The sequence below is a fragment of the Chanodichthys erythropterus genome, chromosome 8 (assembly GCF_024489055.1).
Source record: "Chanodichthys erythropterus isolate Z2021 chromosome 8, ASM2448905v1, whole genome shotgun sequence".
NCBI classification, from domain to species: Eukaryota; Metazoa; Chordata; class Actinopteri; order Cypriniformes; family Xenocyprididae; genus Chanodichthys; species Chanodichthys erythropterus.
In genome coordinates, this window is record NC_090228.1 from 46,768,785 (window position 1) to 46,791,694 (window position 22,910).

At 37.3% G+C, this 22,910-nt stretch overlaps 1 protein-coding gene across 1 annotated transcript in view; it reads right to left on the bottom strand.

Moving 5' to 3' along the window:
- LOC137025341 (uncharacterized) overlaps positions 1–17,997 on the bottom strand; it is a 51,141-nt gene extending 33,144 nt beyond the window's left edge. The window contains exons 1-9 of the mRNA XM_067393337.1: positions 17,922–17,997; positions 15,581–15,679; positions 11,558–13,411; positions 9,611–9,784; positions 9,009–9,182; positions 7,597–7,770; positions 5,255–5,428; positions 5,126–5,172; positions 4,486–5,045 (exon numbers count right to left, since the gene is read on the bottom strand). Of these exons, the coding sequence (XP_067249438.1) occupies positions 4,486–5,045; positions 5,126–5,172; positions 5,255–5,428; positions 7,597–7,770; positions 9,009–9,182; positions 9,611–9,784; positions 11,558–13,411; positions 15,581–15,675 (3,252 nt within the window). The 5' untranslated portion in view covers positions 15,676–15,679; positions 17,922–17,997. The remainder of the gene's footprint in view (positions 1–4,485; positions 5,046–5,125; positions 5,173–5,254; positions 5,429–7,596; positions 7,771–9,008; positions 9,183–9,610; positions 9,785–11,557; positions 13,412–15,580; positions 15,680–17,921) is intronic.
- Between the last annotated feature and the right edge of the window lie 4,913 nt (positions 17,998–22,910).

Genomic DNA, 22,910 nt, shown 5'->3' on the forward strand with positions numbered 1-22,910 from the left:
AGATCGAGTGCTTTCTTCACAGTATCATTAAACACATAGAAAAATGCATATGTCAGCCATGTGACCCACCTCAGTAAATAGCTCGAGTCCGGAGCTTTACGGAGAGACCAAACTCGCCAGATTAGAAAGGCATAAACAAGAAGTTATGGTTTACAGACAAAATTATATCGTTAAAATGCACACTAGCACAAATACACTAATTTAAACACTAGGAAACATGCATAGGCCCTAAAATATATGAAATATATATTTCAGCATAGTGGTAGGATATATATACAGTTAAAAATTTATGTTTGTGTGTTTCTGTATGTGTGTCTGTGTGTGTGTTTTTGTGTGTGCCAGTGTGTGTGGGTGCTGGAATGTGGATCTGGCCCATAGTCCACATGAGGGGCCCCTTTGATGTCCTAAGAGCAAGGAAATTGGGCCTGCTGTGTTACCTCGGAGGGCAACAAAGGTGTCAAGTGGGCTCATCTTTAGTAGACTGTTCGGAGCCGATTTAGTGATTAAGAAACAAAGTTCATCAGGTTAAAAGCATTCTGAAAACTCCAAAGTTTATTGACTCTGAACGGATCCATCCAGACGTTACACGTGATTAAAGCATATTCTGAGGCATAGACTGGAGTCTGTCTGGTTTTTAGGCTGCAGCAAACCTAAGCACTAGAGATCTTTTTCTATACTATAGTGATAGTGTTTAGTGGAGGTGAGGAGCACTAAAGAGCTTAGTATCAGGTGATAGTGCCCCAAAATAGGCCGAGACGTCGGCCGACTCGAACAGGTATTAAAAGTACGCTCAGTAGAGTATAAATTTATAGGTTTATGGGTGTTTGGGACACACGGGTTTAACTAAGTCAGGTGCGTAGGAAAAATCTACCACAGCCCCTTCAAACTCTTAATGGGGTAGAGTATCCACCACACTCTGCCTCTGATGGCTTTCAGTGTCCCTCAACCCCTTTAAGGCAGTAACACACCAAGCCGACATTCGGCTGTCGGGCAGTTTTCGTTCGTCGGCCTACTAAGTTTTCTCAGTGTGTTCCACACCATTGGCTGAAGTTGGTCCTTGTCTGCTTTTTTCGCCCGATTCGACATGTTGAACCGGTGTCGTAGCTTGTCGGGCCATCTGGGGTGCGTTTCCCAAACAACGATGTAACTCACTGCTGAATTACTATAGTACGATGCATCGTTGAACAAATCAACTAGCTAGTCACGACTGTTTCCCGAAACCATATTGTCGCAAACTTGTTATTCAACCACGTTGGTGAATGACGTCACGCAGGTGGTGGAGTAATAACTTCTTTAAATTAATCAGTTTGAGATCGAATTAATGCTAGATTTTCTGCTATAAATTACGGACATGGCATTAGAGGACTAATTCTCATTTTCCTCAGTTATTTTGCTTTATTTCCAGATTAAATCAAATGCTTGTTCTTACGTACTAGAGCATGTACGCACATGCGCACTCTCCAAAAACGGTGCTTTAAATCTCTTGACAAACTAAAATATATAAATGATATTTGTATATATTTGTATTCAAAATAAAAGATATACGTTGTACTTAATGTCAGCTTCCTTATTTTGCTCAAGATAACGGTTTATTAAGTCCACATGTCATAAAAACAGGAAACTATGCTTCTAACCACAGCTCGAGAGCTGTCGTTCCAACCACACAAGTTTGCGATGCAGTTTGCGAATGTTCATATGAACTGTGGTTTCGGGAAACACCAAATCATTGAACTATGTAAGAAACGACGGAACTTGCGATGTTAGTTGGCTAACAATGCTTTTGGGAAATGCACCCCGATCATTCTGATTGGCTGTTCAGCTACTGCCACCTGCTGGTACGGAAAGACATTTCATCCTACGCAGGCGCAGAACGGACATGCTACTTGGCCGTCGGCTGTCGACCGCTGGTTTGGTGTGTCAGGCCAACTTTGGACACAGACGCTGCTGACGTGAGCCGACCCCGCAGTCTGCTTTCGTCGCCACTAGTTTGTCGGCGTCAGCTTGGTGTGCTCCTGTCTTTAACCCTCAGGGGTCTGAGGATTTTTGGGGCCCTGGAGAAGTTTTGACATGCCCTGACATTTGTGCTTTTTTCAGTTGTTCATAAACATATAAATGACAAAAGTGTCATTACACTGTATTCAGCACAAACTAGGCTACAATAATATGTGAGGAACATGTATGTACATGTTTGTGTTTTTGAAGGAATAACGTTTATGCGTGGTTATTGAAAAAACAAAAAACTTAAGTCACTGAAATAAGGCCAAAAAATATATATTAAATCTTTGTTCAAAAGACTTCTGGGTATTTGAGGTTGTAGACTAGAGTTTTTGCTTCAAAATGAGGTAAAAATTATGCTGCCTACTCCTTCATATAAAACAATAGAGAGATTTAAATTTTCTAAAACATCTTTGGTCAAGAAACACAGTATGCGTGGAGGCGTGAATCCTCATGTATAATGGGTCATTTACACCTGAGAAGACAAAAGAATTGCATAAAGAGCTCTAATGAGCTGCATAAATAATGAGGCCTTTCAGTCAGGTAGGCTGTGAAAAAACCTGTGAGACATTGATCATGTCTCAAGCTCATGGTGTATATCAAACATACAGAAAAAACAGCAACACTATGAAATATTATTACAATTTAAAATAATGGTATTCTATTATATTCTTTAAAATATAATGTATTTCTGTGATGCAAAGTGTCTGAACAATTATGTTACCTCTATGGCATTTCATATAGGCTTTTAGCTTAAAAGCATGCACATTTGGAGAAATATTGATGGATTCTCATATGTTTGTCAAATTTCTATACAGAGGAGTAATATTCAGGATTTATTGTCATTACAATGAGTGCTGGATACTGTGTTTACAATTCATACTTGAAGCCGGAGGGCGCTCTGCCCCTTTTGTCCACAAATGCCTGAGCACTGAAGAAGAATAGGCAATCCAGGAAATAACTGAACTAACAGAGGCCAGAGATCGCTAACTATGGCTATTCAAAACACTTTTCAAGACAATAAATACACGATTGAGACGATGTATGCATGTATTGACTGAATTTGCGTCTGAATAGCGCTGGCTCCGTGGGCGTGGCCGCATTAGCGGATAATGAGCTGAATCACGGATTTCTGACATGGCTCTCTTTTCATACAGATTACATAAACACAGAATGTTTGTTTTCGATTTGACTTACACGATTTAAAACCTGACATTTCAACGTTTTTTTAGACACAAGTCTAATTTTTTTGTGATTAGTATTCACTAAGTTACAGTTCATTTTCTGAGAACTATCAGATTGGACTTCGTTCAGAGGGAGACGAGAGATCACGCATCATGTTTGTTTTCTTTATTTTACAAAAAGCACAACATTTTGTTTTTACTCTGAGTGTACACAAATAAAAGAAAATATTCCACAGATTAAAATGGTGTATAACTCTTAATTGTATGTGCAACATTGACAGAGTATTTTGAGTCTCTTTCACACTGGTTAGAAAAAAAATGCGGTGATCACGCCGGCGTGACCGCCGACCCCAGAGTGTTAATAGAGTGGAGTATTCTCACCATCTCATTCCTAATTCTCTCAACTCTTCCAACCAGACATCCCTAGCCAAAAATAAATACAAGGATAATTAAAACAGTTATAAAAATAAAATGATAAAAAGATGATACATAGATTAGATAAAGTTTAATCAGTCGGACATACAGTGTCAAAGTGCTCATTCAGTAAATGCACAGCTAAACAGATGTGTTTTGAGTCTGGATTTGAATGTGACTACTGCTAAAGGCAGACTCCTTGCTTGAGTGATTCCTTGGTATTTCTAACTGATCCTGATGATCTGAGTGATCTGATAGGTTTATATTCAATGAGCATGTCTGCAGTGTATTTGGGTCCTAGGCCATTGAGTGATTTTTAAACAGTACCTTAAGTAACAGTGCTTTAAATCAATTCTAAATGTAACTGGAAGCCATTGCAAGGACCTGAGGAGTGGTACGATATATTTCTTATTTTTTTGGTTCTGCTCAGAATTCTCCAGTACTATAACAATCTCATATTTACACATAAGATTATGCACTTAAGAGCACTGCATCAGAATGTTACATTGAAAGATTACAAATTCTAGATACATGTACAATTGTAGCTAGAGTGTATGTGGAATTATTATATATTTTATTCAGTTTATATGTGTGTGTTTCAGGTATTCCCTATATTGTGGGGATAAAATGTCCCCAAAAGGTTAGAAATGTTTGATTTTGTTAGAACACTTTAGTCCCCATGAGAAAAACAGCTTAAAAATCATACTAAGTTAAGTTTTTTTAATACATAAAAGATATCTGAGAGGGTTGTGTTTAGGATTAGGGGATAGAATATATAGTTTGTAATGTAAAAAACATGTCTATGGAAAGCCCCCATAAAACACAGAAACCCAACATGTGTGAGTTTTTGTGTGTGTTAAAGATTTATAAAGTATTTAATTCATTTATGTGCAACATCTCTGTTTTTTCTTACAAGCTTTTCAAACTCAAACAGAGACACTGAGGAGTTAAGGCGATAAACCCAAAATCCAGCATAGAGAGACTCAGTAAATGTAGAGGTGAATGTGTTTAAGTGTGTGAGTGTGTGTGTGTCAGAGACGCTGTAGAAGGACAGAGTACCGACTGACATATCCACATACACTCCAACTCTTTTAATGTAGCCTGATGGTACACGTATGTCAGTTGACTTTTTATCGTACCAGACAGTGAATCTGTTATCAGAGCAGTTCAGACTCCAGGAGTACTCATTGAGTCCAAACTGACAATCACACCACCCTTTCCTGTTGATTCCTTTATATGTCACTGATACATCAACCTCTCCTCTCCATTCAGCCTCCCAGTAACAGCGTCCAGACAGACCCTCTCTACACAGAACCTGAGGACACTCATCAAATCTCTCTGGATGGTCAGGATATGACTGATACTCTTCCAAACATATCACCTTTCTGTTCTCATCAGAAAGAATAAGTTCATTGTTTACTGTGTTTGGATCCAGTGTGAGTTTACAGGCATCTGAACACAAAAAGAGAGAAAGATTATAACACAACAACAACAGTCACTAAAGGTGCAAGTGTGTGTGATTGTAGACATACATTTGGGTAGTCCTGCTGTAATCCTGAATTCTCCTCCATGATCCACACTGTAAAACACAAAGTGTCACGTTTTGCATGTATGATGCAATCAGTAAACACACACACACACACACACACACACACACATACTTGAGTTTTTCTAGTCTGTATTTTGGATGGTTGAGTTTATCAGTGAGCAGCTTGACTCCTGAATCCCCTGGGTAATTATAGCTCAGATCCAGCTCTCTCAGGTGTGAGGGGTTTGAACTCAGAGCTGAAGACAGATAACCACAGCCTTCCTCTGTCACCATACAGCCAGACAATCTACAAACACACACAGCAAGGACTTACATGACATTAGTTTGTCAATTTATCACTATGTTTTACTGAAATCAATCAAACAGTATAAAAACAGTTCAACAGTTTCCAAACACAAACTGAATACAAGGGCAAGGAAAGAGTCTTTGATATAATCATTCCTCCATTTCTCTACTTTCAGTTTTAAGACTATACTCTGAATGTGCAGTCAGATTGCTGTATCACTGCAACATGCCCAAACTATTTGTGCATATGCATGTTTTGTTAATAAGATTAATTGTTCTGCATAATTACAGCCTCTACTGCACTTAAAATGTTTTTCAACACTCTGGAGTTGCTGGATTTTCCTCACATAGCAAAAAAAACAACAACTTATTGTCATTTATAAGTTATTTTTGTCATGCATATAAATGTAATATATCAATTGAAACTACAGAATGTCTACTTTTATTTGAGTGCACTCACAGTAAGCTCAAAATGTGCTTTTTGCAAAATAAAGAAAACTAACATGATGCATGATCTGCCGTCTCTTTCTCAATAAAGTTCATTCTGATATTTGTTAAAAAATGAACTGTAACTTAGTGAATACTTATCACACAAACATGAGACATGACTAAAGAAACGTTTAAATGTTAAGTTTTAAATAATGTAAGTCAAATATTCTTTGTTTATGCAATCTGTTTGAAAAGAGAGATGTCAATCATTTCTGAATAATATGAATGTTTAGACAAGATTTCTTTGGATTGTGTTGGACAGATTATGAGGTGTTTACTGTGATATAGCCTAGTGTTACATCAGTGAAGCTTTTGTTAACAATGAATGATGAAAATTCAGCTTTGCATCACAGAAATAAATTATATTTGAAAGTATATTAAAATAGAAAACCATTATTTTAAATTGTAATAATATCTCACAATAATGCTGTTTTTTTCTGTATTTTCGATCAAATAAATGCAGGGTTGATGAGCATGACCATACTTCCAAAAACATTAAAAATAGTAATCATCGTGACCAGATATTGGCCCACATTGGACATTCTGCATGAGTATGATGTGAGATCACTGACTGGAAGCAGGAAAGTTTGCACTATCATAATATTTCAAATTGAAGCAGACAGTAGACAACATGGGCTTTTCGACAATATATGGGTTATTACTGTGATTTTGTGCTTTCCGTCAGCAAATGGCAGCTGCTTTCAGGGACAGCGGGTGAAAGGAGGATTTTAATGGAGAGATATGGAGTGGGGCAGTTTATGGAGATTTGTATTGCATAAATAATAAAAGAAACAAACAAAAACATGGTGAAGAAGGAGTACACAACACAAGAGGCAATTAGGATGATATCTGATGAGACTTGGGAGGAGGATGAGTGAGACTCTTTTGCATGTGTTCTATGTATCTGTATAATGTATCCTTGCGTGTAAATGTATGCGAGTATATGCATATGTGTGCATGTGTTTGTGTGTGTGTGTGTGTGTGTATTTCTCCTGAATGAAATCTGTGCAACCCAGTGTCACAAAGACTTGTATATATGTAATATAGTTGGAGTTTCAAGTTTGAAGTGTTAAATTCTTTCGATCATGATTTCTTTTTTTTTCTACATAAGAATCAGATAATTTATTCCTGTTTTTTTTTTTTGTCTATTTAAATTGTCAACACCTTGCATTTGAAGATATCACATTGTGAAAACAGCCTATTTTAGCTTAAGGCTCTAAAGGGTTAATGTATTCCTCATTTATCAGCTATTTGGCACCTTTTAATGTTACTTTAACAAGCTATGGAAGTTAATGTGTTCATTATTCCCACCTTTTTTTCTTTTTCTTTTGAAAATAAGGCATTATTTAATAACCTTAATACAAAAATTGCAATTCTGCTATGATGGAACTCTGAGGGCTAATCTCTAATTATCATCTGATTGGCATTACTATTCAAATTCACTATTATGTCAGACGTTATGGTGAAATGATTGCACCTCATTCATGTTGTACTGTGTCAGAGCATCCCACAGTAAAAATAAGACAATTTATTAAAAACCAAGACCAAAAGTTTTCAGTGAAAGACTAGAGAAAATAAAGCAACTGTCTTCTGATGTGATGTTACAAGCTCCCAAGAAATCAAGAGCAAGTTAGACATTTAATTTGATCAGAGTAAATATTTATCTGCATTCTTAATTACCTAAGTATGTTCAGATGACAGTGTGACCTCTTCAGTCCAAAGGAGAGCAGCTTCACTCCTGAATCCATCAGGGCATTGTTACTCAGGTCCAGCTCTCTCAGATGAGAGTTTAATAATTGTAGAACTGAAGACAAACTTTCACAGCACTGACCAGTAAGATTACAGATGGCCAGTCTAAACAAAAACAAAGCAGGAACTAATCAACACCAATGTCAGAAAGGTGCGATATAAGATGTTTACATGAACAATGTACTAAAAATGAAAAAACAAACAAACAAACAAAAAAAACTTTTCCATTATTCGCATACAGATGACAATGTTGTCAAAATGATCCCCATTCACACAGATCTGTGTAAACAATTAAAATCAATTAAAATCGCTGTATATTCTACAGCAGGGCTGGGCAACTCTGGCCCTCAAGATCCATTTTCCTGCAGAGTTTAACTCTAACCCTGATAAAACATGCTCGTAGCATTCTGGTAATCCTGAAGACCTTGATTAGCTTGTTTAGTTGTTTGATTATTATTGGAGCCAAGCACTACAGCAAAGTGGATCTTCAGTGTTTTTTTTGTCTTGTCAGAGGGAGGAAATGTATGTCAATCATAAAAACAAACAGGTCAAGCTCAAGCTATTATAACCTAATAATTCTGACCTAAGGTGAACCTTATCGGTGTGGTTTTAAGCTAATAAACCCATTACTAGCTACAAAAGAACATGCTAGCAGAAGATTAACATTTAAAGAAAAATTTAAAAGATATATACACAATATATTCTGGTCCTTCAATCTGACTGAATGAGAATGTTACATTTTTGACTACTAAGGTTGTTCACAAAAGATCGAAATGTAATGTTTGTACAATCCTAATTCCATCTCCCAGGTTTGTTTTATTTGTCATGTCTGCAAGCACATGGCCTTGTTTATGTTAGTTTGCCATGTGCTTTCTCAGTTGGTCTAGTCCTTTGCCCAGTCTACCTAGTTTTTATTTTTGGCTCCCTAGTCTGTTCCACTTGCCCTGATTTCACTTTGTCTGCTCTTACCTATTGTTTGTGTTATTTTTTTGTACTTTCCTCTGTTGTGTCTGCTCCCCTTTCTCCAGCTCATTTGGCTCCACTGACAGCATCCCTCCAGTCCCAGGGATCTCCGACTATCTGTCAGCAAACCTACCTCAAGTCTACCTCTTTTTCTGCCTACCGTGCTGCGAGTCCCATAACCAGTTTGGTCCACTGCCTTCTTTTTCAGCTACCTGCTCAGTCACTAGGGTTCTTTACTCATCTCACAAATTTTTATTTGTTATAAAATGACACTAATAAAAAACTTTTTTTCAAATAGTCAAATTTAAAATAAAATTTGATTACTACAGAACATCTGTTCATACACAGATGAGTACATAGTGAATATGTGAGAGTCACACCTCAGTATGTTTAGTTGACAGTTTGAACTCTTCAGTCCAGTAGAGAGCAGATTCACTCCAGAATCCTGCAGGTCATTGTTACTCAGGTCCAACTCTCTCAGAGGGGAGTTAGATGATTCTAGAGCTGAAGACAAACTTTCACAGCACTGAGTAGTCAATCGACAACCTGCTAGTCTGAACAAAACAAAGGATTCAGTAATTAAAATGTCAAAATTAATTGACACCCGACTGTCATTTACCTTTTACATACTTTACTTGTTAAGTAAATCTTATACTATCAATAAGCCACCAATAATATTGTATTGGAACCCTTGTATCCATAGCAACCAAGCATTAATAGTAATTTACATTTGTGTTCTCCACACTGAATAGATTTGCTGCATGATAGGCCACGCATTGTACTATATATATATTTTGAAACCACCTGACAAATAAGATAATCTGTAAGTAGTGAGCATGCAAATACACCAAAACAGTTAAAATATAGCAAAATAACTCTCTATTACTGAGACAGTAATAACTGAATATTCCCAGTTATCAGCCAGTAATACATTGATTGCTCATAGATTGTGCATATCTAATAGTGAACGTGAAGGTTAAACCTCAGTTTGTTCAGTTGACAGTGTGAACTCATCAGTCCAATGGTGAGCAGCATCACTCCTGAATCCTGGATGTCATTGTTACTCAGGTCCAGCTCTCTCAAATAGGTACATGATGACTGTAGAGCTGAAGACAAACTTTCACAGCACTGATCAGAGAGACCACATCCAACAAGTCTATGAAGGAAGATGCAAAGAGGAGGAGATGGATGTTAAAAACGTGTTCTATATTCTGTGCATGTAAACTAGCATGTATATACCTTAATTAAACAATTTAATAATCAAGTAAAAATTAATTTATATCTGTATGATATTACACTATAAACCACATTGGGAAGTGGATGGATGATTCAGCTGTGGGAGCCATCCTCTGGTCAGACACAAGAATTCATGCGGCGCGACTCTCACAGTGCATTATGGGTATTATCTAGCTGTTGAGTGTACATCAGTTGTACACTCGTTATTGTAGTGCATTGTGGGATTGAATGAGTGGACTCTGAAATGTCTTTCAGACACCACTACAAATGGCTGTCCCCTCAAATAGTGCCCTATTTAAGGCAGTGGTTCTCAACCTTTTTTTCCCAGTAGGCCACACTATGGCCCAAGTGCAAGTGTCACGGGCTGCATATCATTTACATATGACGTCTCCAATGAAAACCAATCAGATTTAATGTTATGGTTTTAGCAGATAATATTATTATACCTAGATGTTGCACACACAGAAGAGGTGGTGTTTTCTGGTGGCAGATACAGTATTTTATTTCTGTTACACTCAAAAATCAACAAATACTAAAAAAAGTTTCTTACTGTTTCACAGTGTGTTGAAATGGCTAGCAGTGTGAATTCTTCATATCAAAGTGAATTTACTTGTCCAGTATACTTAAGTTACACAATCCCCTGATATACAGTATGTCATAGAAAATGAGTACTCAGTATATAGTAGGTCTGTGCATGTCTGAAAATAATATATGATCACCAAAATGATTTTATATCACAAAAAAAACATTATAGTTCAAACTTATATTCATTTAATCTCTTTTCATTTAATTTAAAAACAAAAATAAATTGTAAAACTGGGATTTATTATTTAAATATGGCTGGTATATTGTGGGAGTTGCCCAGCCCTGTTCTAGTGTTTAATGCTAAGAAGGACACAAGTCTTTAGTCCTCAGAAGGACTGATATAGGAAGGACACAGCCTCAATATTGTATAGCCTTCTAATTGAGAAGCCCCATTGTACAGAATGTCTTCCTTATTTCACTCGTTAATTGTCAGTCTCATTTTGGGGGCATAGACCCCAAAATAACATTTCCACTTTACATTATTAAAAATCTTGGATGTTTGACCTCTTTTTAAAACACCTGATTCAGATCTTCAGGTCAGGGAACTTAACTGAGTGTGTCAGATAAGACAGATATACAAAATGTGCAGTGCTGTGGGTCCCCAGGGCCAGCATTGAAAAACCACTGCCACAGCTAATACACTATATGACATGAAGCTTTCTAAAAACACTTCATAATTGATACATTAGCTGTGTGAAAACCCTAACAAAAGCATGTGAAATTCAGGTGAGCTGAAAGTATGTGATGAAGCACAGCTGGAGACTCTTCATCACTGCTGCCATTAAACTCAAATGACATTGGTTTGACTTCAGGAACAGTTTTGGGAAACACTGTACTAAGTAAAACTTTGTCTGGGATATAAAACTGTGTGCTTTGAATTCTGACCATGAGATTATAAACAGTTTTCACACGACTGTGCTTCTACAGCCTACTCTTTAGTTAGGCTTCAACTGTTTATATCCTTTCTTTTTCGATATCCATATAAAAATTATGCAATTATTTCCACATTTGTGTTCTATGAATAAAAATTGAGTTATGGTTCCATAGATAAATTAGTTTGAATCTAAACTACATACAAATGTTTATTTTGTTATGAATGAATACTCACAGGGCTTTTCTGCAGTTCATCACAGCTGGTATCAGTCTCCATCTACCCTCATCAGATGTGTTGTATTTCATGAGGTCAAACTCATCCAGCACCTCTTCTAACATCTGAAGCATGTAGGCTATTGCTGAGCAGTGAGCAGGAGAGAGTTTCTTCTCTGAGTGTTTGTCTGATTTCACAAACTTCTGAATCTCCCTGTACAGAGTCTGATCATTCACTTCCAGCAGACAAAGGAACAGATTGATTGATCTGTCAGCCGAGAGACCGTAACTTCCTTTAAGTTCATCTTTAATGTACTGTGTGGTTTCTCTGATGCTCTCTGTGCTGTTCTCTGTGTGTGTCAGTAGATCCTGTAAGAGTTTCTGATTGGACTCCAGTGAGACACCCAGCAGAAACCGCAGAAAAAGATCCAGATGTCCATTTTCAGTCTGTAGGGTTTTGTCGACTGCTGATGATAGTAGTGCAGACATGTTTTTTGTAGAGCTGTACTTCTCATGTTTATCATTCAGAAACAACTGCAATGGCTCCATGTTCTTTGTCAGATGGCAGTAAAAGATATAGAATGCAGCAAGAAACTCCTGAATGCTCAGATGTATGAAGCAGTAGACTTTCCTCTGATGAATCACAGATTCCTCCTTAAAGATCTCAGTGCAAATCCCAGAATACACTGAGGCGTCAGTGACGTCTATGCCACTCTCTCTCAGGTCTTCCTCATAGAACATGACATTGCCCTTCATCAGTTGTTTTAAAGCCACTTCAGCAAGTTTCACAATCATTTCTCTGTTGGACTGCAGGAGTTTTTCAGGATCTCTTTCTTCATACTTCTGATTCTTCTTGTTGATCTGAATCAGGAGGAAGTGGATATACATCTCAGTCAGAGTTTTAGGGATTTCTTTTCTCTGATCTTCTTTCAGAAGCTTTTGAAGCACAGTGGCTGAGATCCAGCAGAAGACAGGAATGTGGCACATGATGTGGAGGCTTCTTGCTCTTTTAATGTGTGAGATGATTCTGCTGGCTTGATGCTCATCACTGATTCTCTTCCTGAAATATTCCTCCTTCTGAAGCTCATTGAATCCCTGAATTTCTGTCAGACGGTTGATGTATTTGGAGGGAATCTGATTGGCTGCTGCTGGTCTGGTGGTGATCCAGATTAGAGCAGAGGGAAGCAGTTCTCCTTTCATGATGTTTGACATCAATACACTCACTGATGAAGTCTCAGTCACATCAGAAACTTTCTCACTGTCTTTAAACATCAGTGTGATTCTGCTTTCATCCAAACCATCAAAGATGAACACAACTTTACACTCCTCATAAATCTTTGAGTCCAGGTCCTTAAGTTCAGGATGAAAGTCTAGCAGAAGTCTGTGAAGACTGTACTGATCATCTCGAATCAAGTTGAGATCTCGAAATGGAAGCACAAACATGAAATCTATATCCTGATTGGCTTTTCCCTCAGCCCAGTCCAGAATGAACTTCTGCACCGAGACAGTTTTTCCAATTCCAGCGATGCCTTTAGTAAGAACAACCTTTTTGTCTTTCTCATCACATCCTGGCTCAGGTAAGGAGTTAAAAATGTCATTGCAGAAGATTTGAGTGTTATGTGAGTTCTTTGTTGTGGGTGTTTTCTCCATCTGTAAAACCTCATGTTCTTCATTCACTCCTTCTCTCTCTCCCTCTATGATGTAGAGCTGTGTATAGATCCTGTTCAGGAGGGTTTGATTCTCTTTAAGTTTGATTCCCTCAAATAAGCTCTCATACTTGTTCTTCATGCTGGTTTTATGTAGATCTTTGACTTTGTCTAGTTCATTATTTACTGGTGGGCGAGAATTCTCCTGCAGGTCTCCAGGCTGATCATCTCTATTCACAAAGCAGACACAAGAACAACAACACAAAGAATGAATGAGACCAAGATCATCTAGTAAAGCCATGAAGTAAAACCATTAAAAAACAAACTTCTTTATGCAGAAACTATCCTAGATAAGCAAGAATGAGCTTTATTCTTCAAATTACATCTCACAAACATCTTATCATGTTTGTTTCAACTGTGAAACATGTGTTCATAAAAATGATGACCCACTAATGAGCTCTTATATTCTAGCGACCTTTGCTCCTGCAGGAACTGATGCAACAGAGTGCTAAATGTGACAGTTTGTTGGGCGAGTGCGCATTCGGGTGGTAAGACACTTGTGTGTGTGCGGGTTGCAGGAGACTAAAAATAATTAGTCAGTTACACTGACTAATTATTTACAGGCGCAATTAAGTATAGGCAGAGCATGTGTAAAGCTGGGCAAAGCCTGTCTACTTCTGCTTCTGATTGCTTTTAGAGTTTTTTTTCCCCCCAGGTTTTAGAGTAACTGCGGGTCTAGTATCAGTTCCCTTTTGAGGGAACTCCATGCTGAATCTGACGTCAATGCTATGAGGAAAGCCTCAGTGTAATGTGTGAAACTATTCCAATCCTGATTGGCACAACATCAGCCCATGACGCATGATGGCGTATCGTTGAAGCTATAAAGGATACCTGGAACAAAGCAGCATTAGCTGACTGTGCTCACTTTGAAAATCATTTTACTGTGGTGGAGCCCTGCACTTTAAGCAATAACTGACAGGTCTGACCCAAGTGCAAAACTAATCAAAACATTTTAATAATGCCTCATTTTGCCTTTTTTGCCTCATTTTGGGTAAAAATAGAAAAATAATACTAAAGTACTTTGCTGAAAAATTACTCAAGTTACTATGTTACAAACTACTTATTTACTCTTACTAGAGTCATATTCTTTTCCAGTACTTCTACTTAAAGGATAAGTTCACTTTCAAATTAAAATTTCCTGATAATTTACTCACCCCCATGTCATCCAAGATGTTCATGTCTTTTTTTCTTCAGTCGAAAAGAAATTAAGGTTTTTGATTGAAAACATTCCAGGATTTTTCTCCATATAGTGGACTTCAATTGTCATATACAATATGCTTGTGCAAGTATATAACAATTAGTTTAAACTTTGACCTGTGGAGGGTAGTAATACACTTAACAGTCTCTACATTGCAGGAATTCTAATAGAGAGGAGAGAGCTAGTTCAAGATGAGCATTTATGGTTAAAATGTATAAAGTTTAAATTTTTTTTTTAGAAAATGAGTGACTCTAGATAAGACCACTATTTCTTGTCTGGGATCGCATAGAACGCTTTGACGCTGCACTGAAACTGTAATTTTGACCTTCAACTGTCTGGAGGCCATTGAAGTCCACTATAAGGAGAATAATCCTGGAATGTTTTAATCAAAAACCTTAATTTCTTTTCGACTGAAGAAAGACATGAACATCTTGGATGACATGGGGGTGAGTAAATTATCAGGAAATTTTAATTTGAAAGTGAACTAATCCTTTAATAAATATTTTTTAAGTAGCAATATTTTTATTTAAGTACAATTTTTCAGTTCTCTTTCCACCATTGCTAATGACAGAGCTGCACTGGGCCACAGACCTCTCTCTCTGGGCCACCAAGGAGAAAGCCTGTGCCATCGCTTCATATCAATACTGGTGGCTACAGAGAGACACCTTTGTTTAAATCTTTCTGGAATAAAAGAGAAAGAAGAATCATTTCCCTTAGATGCCCTGCTGTCTCCTCCTGGCCTTTTTGGTGACATAGTTAGTTTGGTCATCACCGTTATAAGGTTTTATAGTCTGGACCTGATCTATACACCAAGGTCGCCAGAAGAGCACATTAGGACAGGAAATTGCCAGTATAGTGCAGTGCATATTTCGTTCTCATAGCATCAATGTCAGATGCAGCATGGAGTTCACTCAAAAGGGAACATCTCAGGTTACAACTGTAACCATAGTTCCCTGAGAACAAAACAAACAAGTTAGGACTGTCACCCTTCATAGACACACAGCTAGATACTTAACACTGTCTGATGTTCCTTTGGTCTGATACTGAGAAACTGACCTCAGTAAATAAGATTATCTCCTTTTATCACTGATGTTTAAGTTATAATTCTTTATCTTGTCCCCAGTACTGGTTTTTGTCTCACCTGGGGTTAACAGTCACTGTTTCGTCACTGAAGTTATGGGGTGCTCCCATGGATGCATCATTGAAGTTATCCTCTCTCTCCTCATATCCACTCATTCTCCTGTGATTTAGATGTGATTATCAGTCAAACTTTTAGAAACACTGACAATATAAATGACAAAAAAAAGAAAAATAATAATTCTTATAAACAATATCATTCTGTAATGCAGTATTGCCAACTCTCAAACATTTCTCATGCTCTCCCACATAAGACAATGCAAAATTAAGTGTGAAATCTGCTCATAGATCACATATGAAACCCACTAGAATATAATTCTAGGAGTAAAGGGTTATGTACATTATATTTTGTCTTCTAAATCAGAGCTGAAGTGTTAATGGTATCACAATCCCGGTTCTGTATCTTTTGTTTTGTATAGACTTTTATGTTGTAATAAATTCTCTGTTCTCATTGTTTCTGTGTTCATTTATGTGTCTTGTTACTATGGCCATGTTTGTAGTTTTCCCTGTTGATTAGTCTTCCCCAGGTGTGTCTTGTTAAGCTTGTTTGCCTCTGTGTATTTAAACCCCTGTGTTTTTAAGTTGTTTGTCAGGTCTTGTTCTACTTGGATGTACATTTGGTGCTGCTCATTCTGTTCCCTGGTTCCCTGGTTCCCTGGTTCCCTGGTCTCTGTAGTCTTATGTTTATTTTTTTATTAAACAATTTCCCATTTGGATTTTAGTTAATACAAGGTAAAAGTAGTGAAGCAGCTAGCTAATGGTAAATAGTTACGCTGTTCAAGGCGTTTAATCTGACAGCGAGATAGCGTTAGCAGAAGTTTTTCTCCCCATTAGCAGAGTAAATAATGCAGGTAACAGGGAGAGGAAGAGGTGTTGGATGTGCACAAGAGAAGACAAGGAAAGTGTGGAAGCCCTCCAAAGGAACCAGAGAACTGTAACCGATGTTTGTAACGTTATTTATAAAGCTATTGTAACACTATTATATTCCATTCTGTAGAGCAGTTTGTCAATTTAGGGCTACTGTAGAAACATGGCAGCGCAAAAGGGGACCCAAGGTGTATGTAGATAAAAGTCGCTCATTCTAAGTTAGTAAAAAACATAACGGTTCATTATGTAAGGTCTTTATACACCACTGAAAACATAGTTATGTATATTATATTGCATTTCTGTCAATAGATCCTCCTAAATATTACACACTGGGCCTTTAAGTTAGATTTATTTTTATTTAAGACCCTCACTTGAGCTGAGAAATTTCAGTTAGAAAATAAGTTAATTCATCATATTAAAACACTGAATTTAGAGAGAAAGAAACTGTGGAAGGACACAAAAGACTGAATTGGCTCTGGTTTCATCAAAATTATTGACCATCTTCAGCAAACAGCCACATGAAACATGCAGAGCACCAGTTTGATTCAGTTCTTGTGAAAGGGTACAATTTATTTTTCTTAAAAGCTGAAAAGATCGCTGAAAAAATATCTTTATTAATGCAAGTGTATGAACTGAATTTATTTAATACTTTAAATGTTAACAAAAATCATAAAAGAAAACATTTTAGTTTAGCAGTTTAAAATCAAAATTATGCTTGTGTAGTGTGCCATTTATTTAAATATACTATATAATTAACAGTGACTTAGCCATGTAACGTAAGTTATAATGGCGGTGAACACCACTAAAAGCCTTCTTGAAACAAAACACCACAGTTTGCTCAAACTAAACTGAAACACTGAAACCTGATACATGCGCCACAGCTCATTTTCACCTTAATTTGAACAAAGTGCTCATAGTTGCCTATATTGCAACCTTGCAGTAAACTCTTAATCAAGTTTGACTAAATATACACCAAATACACACACACACACACACACACACACACACACACACACACAGACATGTGAACATTTGTTTGACTATATTAATGAGAGTGTCTCATAGATTTCTTTTGTTTTTATATCAGGGTAAATTATATTTTCTATGTCATTGGTGGAACTCATATAATGGGAATGCGCCATAAAAGAAGAAGTTGTCCTCACCACACCCTGAAACATAACCCTCACATAAACCCGTGTAAAATACAATGTAAATAGAAACATGATTTGGACAAGAAAAAACAAGTCTTTTTATCAAGTGAGGTCTGGCTCACTAGTCAGTGTTCAACAGTTTTCACTGTATTAGTGAGGTCATTTTTTAATAGTGAGGACATTTTCGACTTCACAAGTAAAGTCAAACCTGAACACACACATCAAATGTCAAGACATTTCTATGACAACGTTATGAAAGTAAGTTAAATAAAATAATATAATATATAAGTAAGTTAAATTAAATAAGAATGACATTACTGGACTTACCAATTTGAACTTGTAAGCTTTGGTAACAGCAGTCTTAAATGGCGTCTTATCAGAAAAAACTTTTGGTTTCAATTCCTTTCCCCTTTGGTTTCAATTCCCTATTCCTTTTACCCTTCACTGTGAAGGATCAAATAACAAGCATCAGCCCAAATGTGATTGGTTCTTCCTGACAGCAGATGCCTGTGATTGGCCCAAATCATACATATATCTTTTCATTCAGTTTAGTACATTTGTCTATTATTTAATCCAACTGAACTTAAAGGGTTATTTAACCCAAAAATGAAATTTCTGCCATTAATTACTCACCCTCATGTCATCCCAAACCCGTAAGACCTTCGTTTGTCTTTGGAATACAAATTAAGATATTTTTTGATGAAATCTGAGGGTATTTGATCCACACATATGCAGCAACGATATTGCCTTTTGAGGTCCAGAAAGGTATTAAAGACATCAATAACCTTAATATTATGACGCGATGAGAATACTTTTTTTTTAGACAAAAACAAAACAAGAATAACTACTTTATTCAACAAATTCATCTGTCCCCTGTCATACTGCTACATACTCTACATTTTCATTGTAGAGCTTCAGTGTTTTCATCCGAACGGCAGCTCAGTATTGGCTCTGGTCATGTGAGCACGACCATATGTGTGATGCTGACGCTGGAGCTAGCCAATACTGAGCCTGCATTCAGACATAAACACTGAAGCTCTGCAACGAAAATAGCATAGCAGTATGACAGGGAACAGACAAATTAAGATAATATAATCAGAAAAACCTATAAACATGTCTAGAAATTCCTGTTTAATCAGATTGCCTGGAATTAGACTGAATGGAATAAAAATAGCAAGGGGCTTCAGGTGGACCTCAATGCTGCCCACTACCTTATTAAAAATGGCAGACCAGCAAGCCTGGCAAATCTTTTGCCTATTGAAGGTAGGTCATCAGCAGAAGAAAGAGAGATGACCTTTCTCATGACACCAAGGATTCTCCTTCTGACATTGTGTATGGCTCTGTATACAGTGAAGTAGGAAATATGATGTGGAACTTGACACCCAAAACAAGAACTTATGTGTCTCCACCACAGGACCACAGCCATGGTCACACTTCTCCCACGGCTGTCATCAAGGGAGGGGACAGACTTACAGTCTTTACAATGGCATGCACTGTTTCATTATTGAATGCATTTATGATTAACAAATTAAACTATTGGAAGTTATTATATGGATAACAGGGCTTTGACCTGCCTTATTATATACACAAGCAACACCTGCATATAATTACTGTATATTTCCATATTTACCATAGTAAAATGCTATAAAGTAATAACAATAAAAATGTTTTATATTATATAAAACACTAGAGCCCGGTTTCACAGACAGGCCTTAGCCTAAGCCAGGATTAGGCCTTAGTTCAATTAGGACAATTAAGTAGCTTTTATAAATGTTCACTAGAAAGAAGAAACATTACTGGTGTGCATCTTGAGACAAGACAATAGCACTGACATATTTTAGGACATTTCAGTGCAAGTTACTTTAAGTTGTAACAGCTCAAACATGCATTTTAGTCCAAGACTAGCTTAAACCTTGTCTGTGAAACCAGGGGAAGGTTTTCTTAGGTTGTTGTTTTCTTTAATTTTGACCCACTGCAGCTCTTCAACTGTGCTCCAACTTGGTTGTTCCTCAACATTGTTGGTAGGGGGCTGAGGACCTTCTACAACATCCTGAGATACTGGATATTAATCCTTATTAGCCATACGTGATGTAGTGCTTTCCTCCTCTTCATCCATGAATAGTGGAAGAGTTTAATTCACATCAGTGCTTTCCTCTCTCAGTAAGTCAGAATGATCTTCCAAAATCTGTCCAGTATCATTGTATCATTTGTGGCCACCAACAAAACAGGGGCTTGTTTTCCCTTGAAGGAAAATGACAGCTGCAAATGCGAAAATAGGAACTGTGCTTCCTGTCTGCTCGCCTGGGGAAGAGTTCAAAATATGCAGTATTTATTTCATCAGAGTTGTACCTTTTCATACAAAAACTGGAAATAAATAAAAACTAAAGCCAAACTGAAACTCAAATACAAACAAATTAATATAGTAATAGAAAGTAATGAAAAAATAATGATTAAAGCACATAATGAAGTGACCAAAAATTTAAATTTTAATGAAAATGTTGTCAAAATATCAATACAGTACAAAACTGTAATAGTATATTATATATGTTATATATAACTATAATACAACTTAAATCACCCCCTTTTGTGTATATTTCAAAATAAGGTGCATTAAGTGTCAGTAAATCTGTGGTTAATATAAATAATTTAATTAAAATGTATTCTCCACATTCAATACAATTGCAGTACTATAATCTATTAAACAACAGCTAAGTGAGCAAGTTTTTGGATACAGTAAAATTAAATTAATTTTAGTGAGAAAAGCAGCACATTTTTAGATATCATTTTGTTACGCTGGTTATCCAAAATGTTATTTTATGCTTGCTTCAAGAAAATCCTAGGATAATGTTAATCTTTCTAACTACTTCATGTGGCAGTAAACACAATGCTTCATTAAAGTTCCACTTTCACCATGACCATATAAAGCCAGTAAATGTGGTGTTGACATGGAAATAATTGTAATTAGAAAAACGATAAAATGAACCAATCCGAAAACTTATCCGAAAACCCACAAATGTTGACAGACACTGCCGTTTTAACATATAACCGCCCTGAGCGAGTTCACAGCGAGTTGTACACAGTCTGCCATTGCTGCACTGACGAGAATGTCTCCCAAGCTTTTTAGGTGTTCTGTAGCTGGATGGATTAATCCACAATAGCTCTCTCCATTTACTGTGGATTAATTTTGTTTTTGAAGAAAATGCTCCCTCAACTCCACCCAAATTCGTTTATGTCTGTGCAAATCATTTTACACTGGACTGTTTTGTGAATGAGGGTCAGTATAAAGCAGGTTTTGCACAAAAGTTCCTCCTGAAGGATGGAACAGTGCCAGCTGTTCATGATCCAGCTATACCTCCAGAAGAAGCAAGCATCACGTGCTTGTTTTCCAAATTGCCTTTATGAAAGAGCTTCTTGGCACTCTGGAAGGCTAATGTTGCTAAAGCTACCATCATCTGCCTCATCGTTTTCACTGATGCTGCCTTCACGTGCTACCAGAATGATCGTTAATAGGAATGTGGTAGTTAAAAATTGCATTTGAAAGCAATGTGAAGTTTATAGCATGCGATGGCACCATGAGACCAGCTATGTTGTTATTTTTATCGCACCTCATGTGTAGGATAATTGTAGATGTAAATAGAGTATTATCGGCCCTGCAATACAATTATCAAACTTGAATAAATTATAAAAAACATGACATTAAATTTTCAAACAGTATTCAATGACACTTACTTTACAATTGCACGTAGCCGTAAGGTTCCATAGTCAGCTCGATAAATGTTGTATGCGTTCTGAAGAGAATACACGTTTAAACAAACAGGCTCCAGTCCAGGATGCTCAGTCATACATCTGAGAGTCTGCTCAAGCTGTCGCATCTGTCTTTTAACCTTTATTGCAATAAAATTCGTAACATGAATACATGTCATAACAGCAAGATTACAGTGAGATCAATTATAACCATAAGTTAACTAAGCTATACCTGTTCTACTTCCATGCAGCATATGTTCTCTGGATCTGTAGGCATCTTACAACAGTTCCCACACGAACACTTACAGCAAGTTATTGATTATCATGACGGAACATGCTAATTGATTACTTAAAGTTATCTCCATATGAACTACATAAAAACATCAACTAACCATTCAGAAAGTTCCTGTTGTATTCCATGTGTTATCACTTCTTCTACAGTCCTTCTTTCACTGTCCGATTCCAGTTCATACATATATGGCTGAATACCTCTACTTACAGTTTCCGACATTTTCATAGCATGAAAGTGTCATGTTTTGTTATTGCTGTCATGTGGAGCATGAGCTCTAGAAGCACCACCCTCGTCTGAAAAGGGGGGGTGGGAGCACCAGCTCATTTGCATTTAAAGGGACAAACACAAAAACAGTGCATTTTGGCTCATACCCTAAACATGGCAATTTCAACAAGCTATAAAAAATGATCTGTAGGGTATTTTGAGCTAAAACTTCACATACACACTCTAGGGACATCAGAGACTTATTTTACATCTTGTAAAAGTGGGCATAACAGGTCCCCTTTAAGAAAATCATGAGTGGGGTGTAACTGGTTACATTATTTTATATAACATTATTTGTTAACCACAGACCTTATTTAAGTCATTTAACCAAAATCCCATTCAAAAAACCCATTGACTCTGGGATGATGGAACTGGAAGTGCTAAAATGAAAACCTGTTTCTGGGTTTTTGCCTATAAAGTGATGTCATACCTGCACCACTCTATTAGGAATTACCTGACACTTCCTTAAGGCAGGACCACACCAAGCCAACACCGACAAACTAGTGGCGATGAAAGCAGACTGCGGGGTTGGCTCACGTCGGCAGCGTCTGGGTCCAAAGTTGCCCTGAAACACCAAACCGACAGCCAACGGCCAAGTAGCACGTCCGTTCTGCGCCTGCTAAGATGAAATGCCTTTCCATACCAGCAGGTGGCAGTATCTGAACAGCCAATCAGAATGATCAGATAGCCCGACGGACCGATGAGCTCCGACGCCGATTCAACATGTCGAATTGGCCGGAAAAAAGCCAATGAGGACCAACTTCAGCCGACGAACAAAAACTGCCCGATGGCCAACTGTCGGCTTGGTGTGTTCCTGCCTTTACAAACCCACATCAACAGGGAAATTCCTTGAGGCAACGTCAGGATAAATACAAGCAAGGACTTTTGCAAAAGATGTATCTTCTGTGTGAAATGCATCATCTGCTACAGCTGCTCCTTTCAGCAGTTTCTGACATGGAAGCAGAGGCAGAAGACCCTGATGTATCCTCTGGCATCACTGAAGAGAGATGAACCTC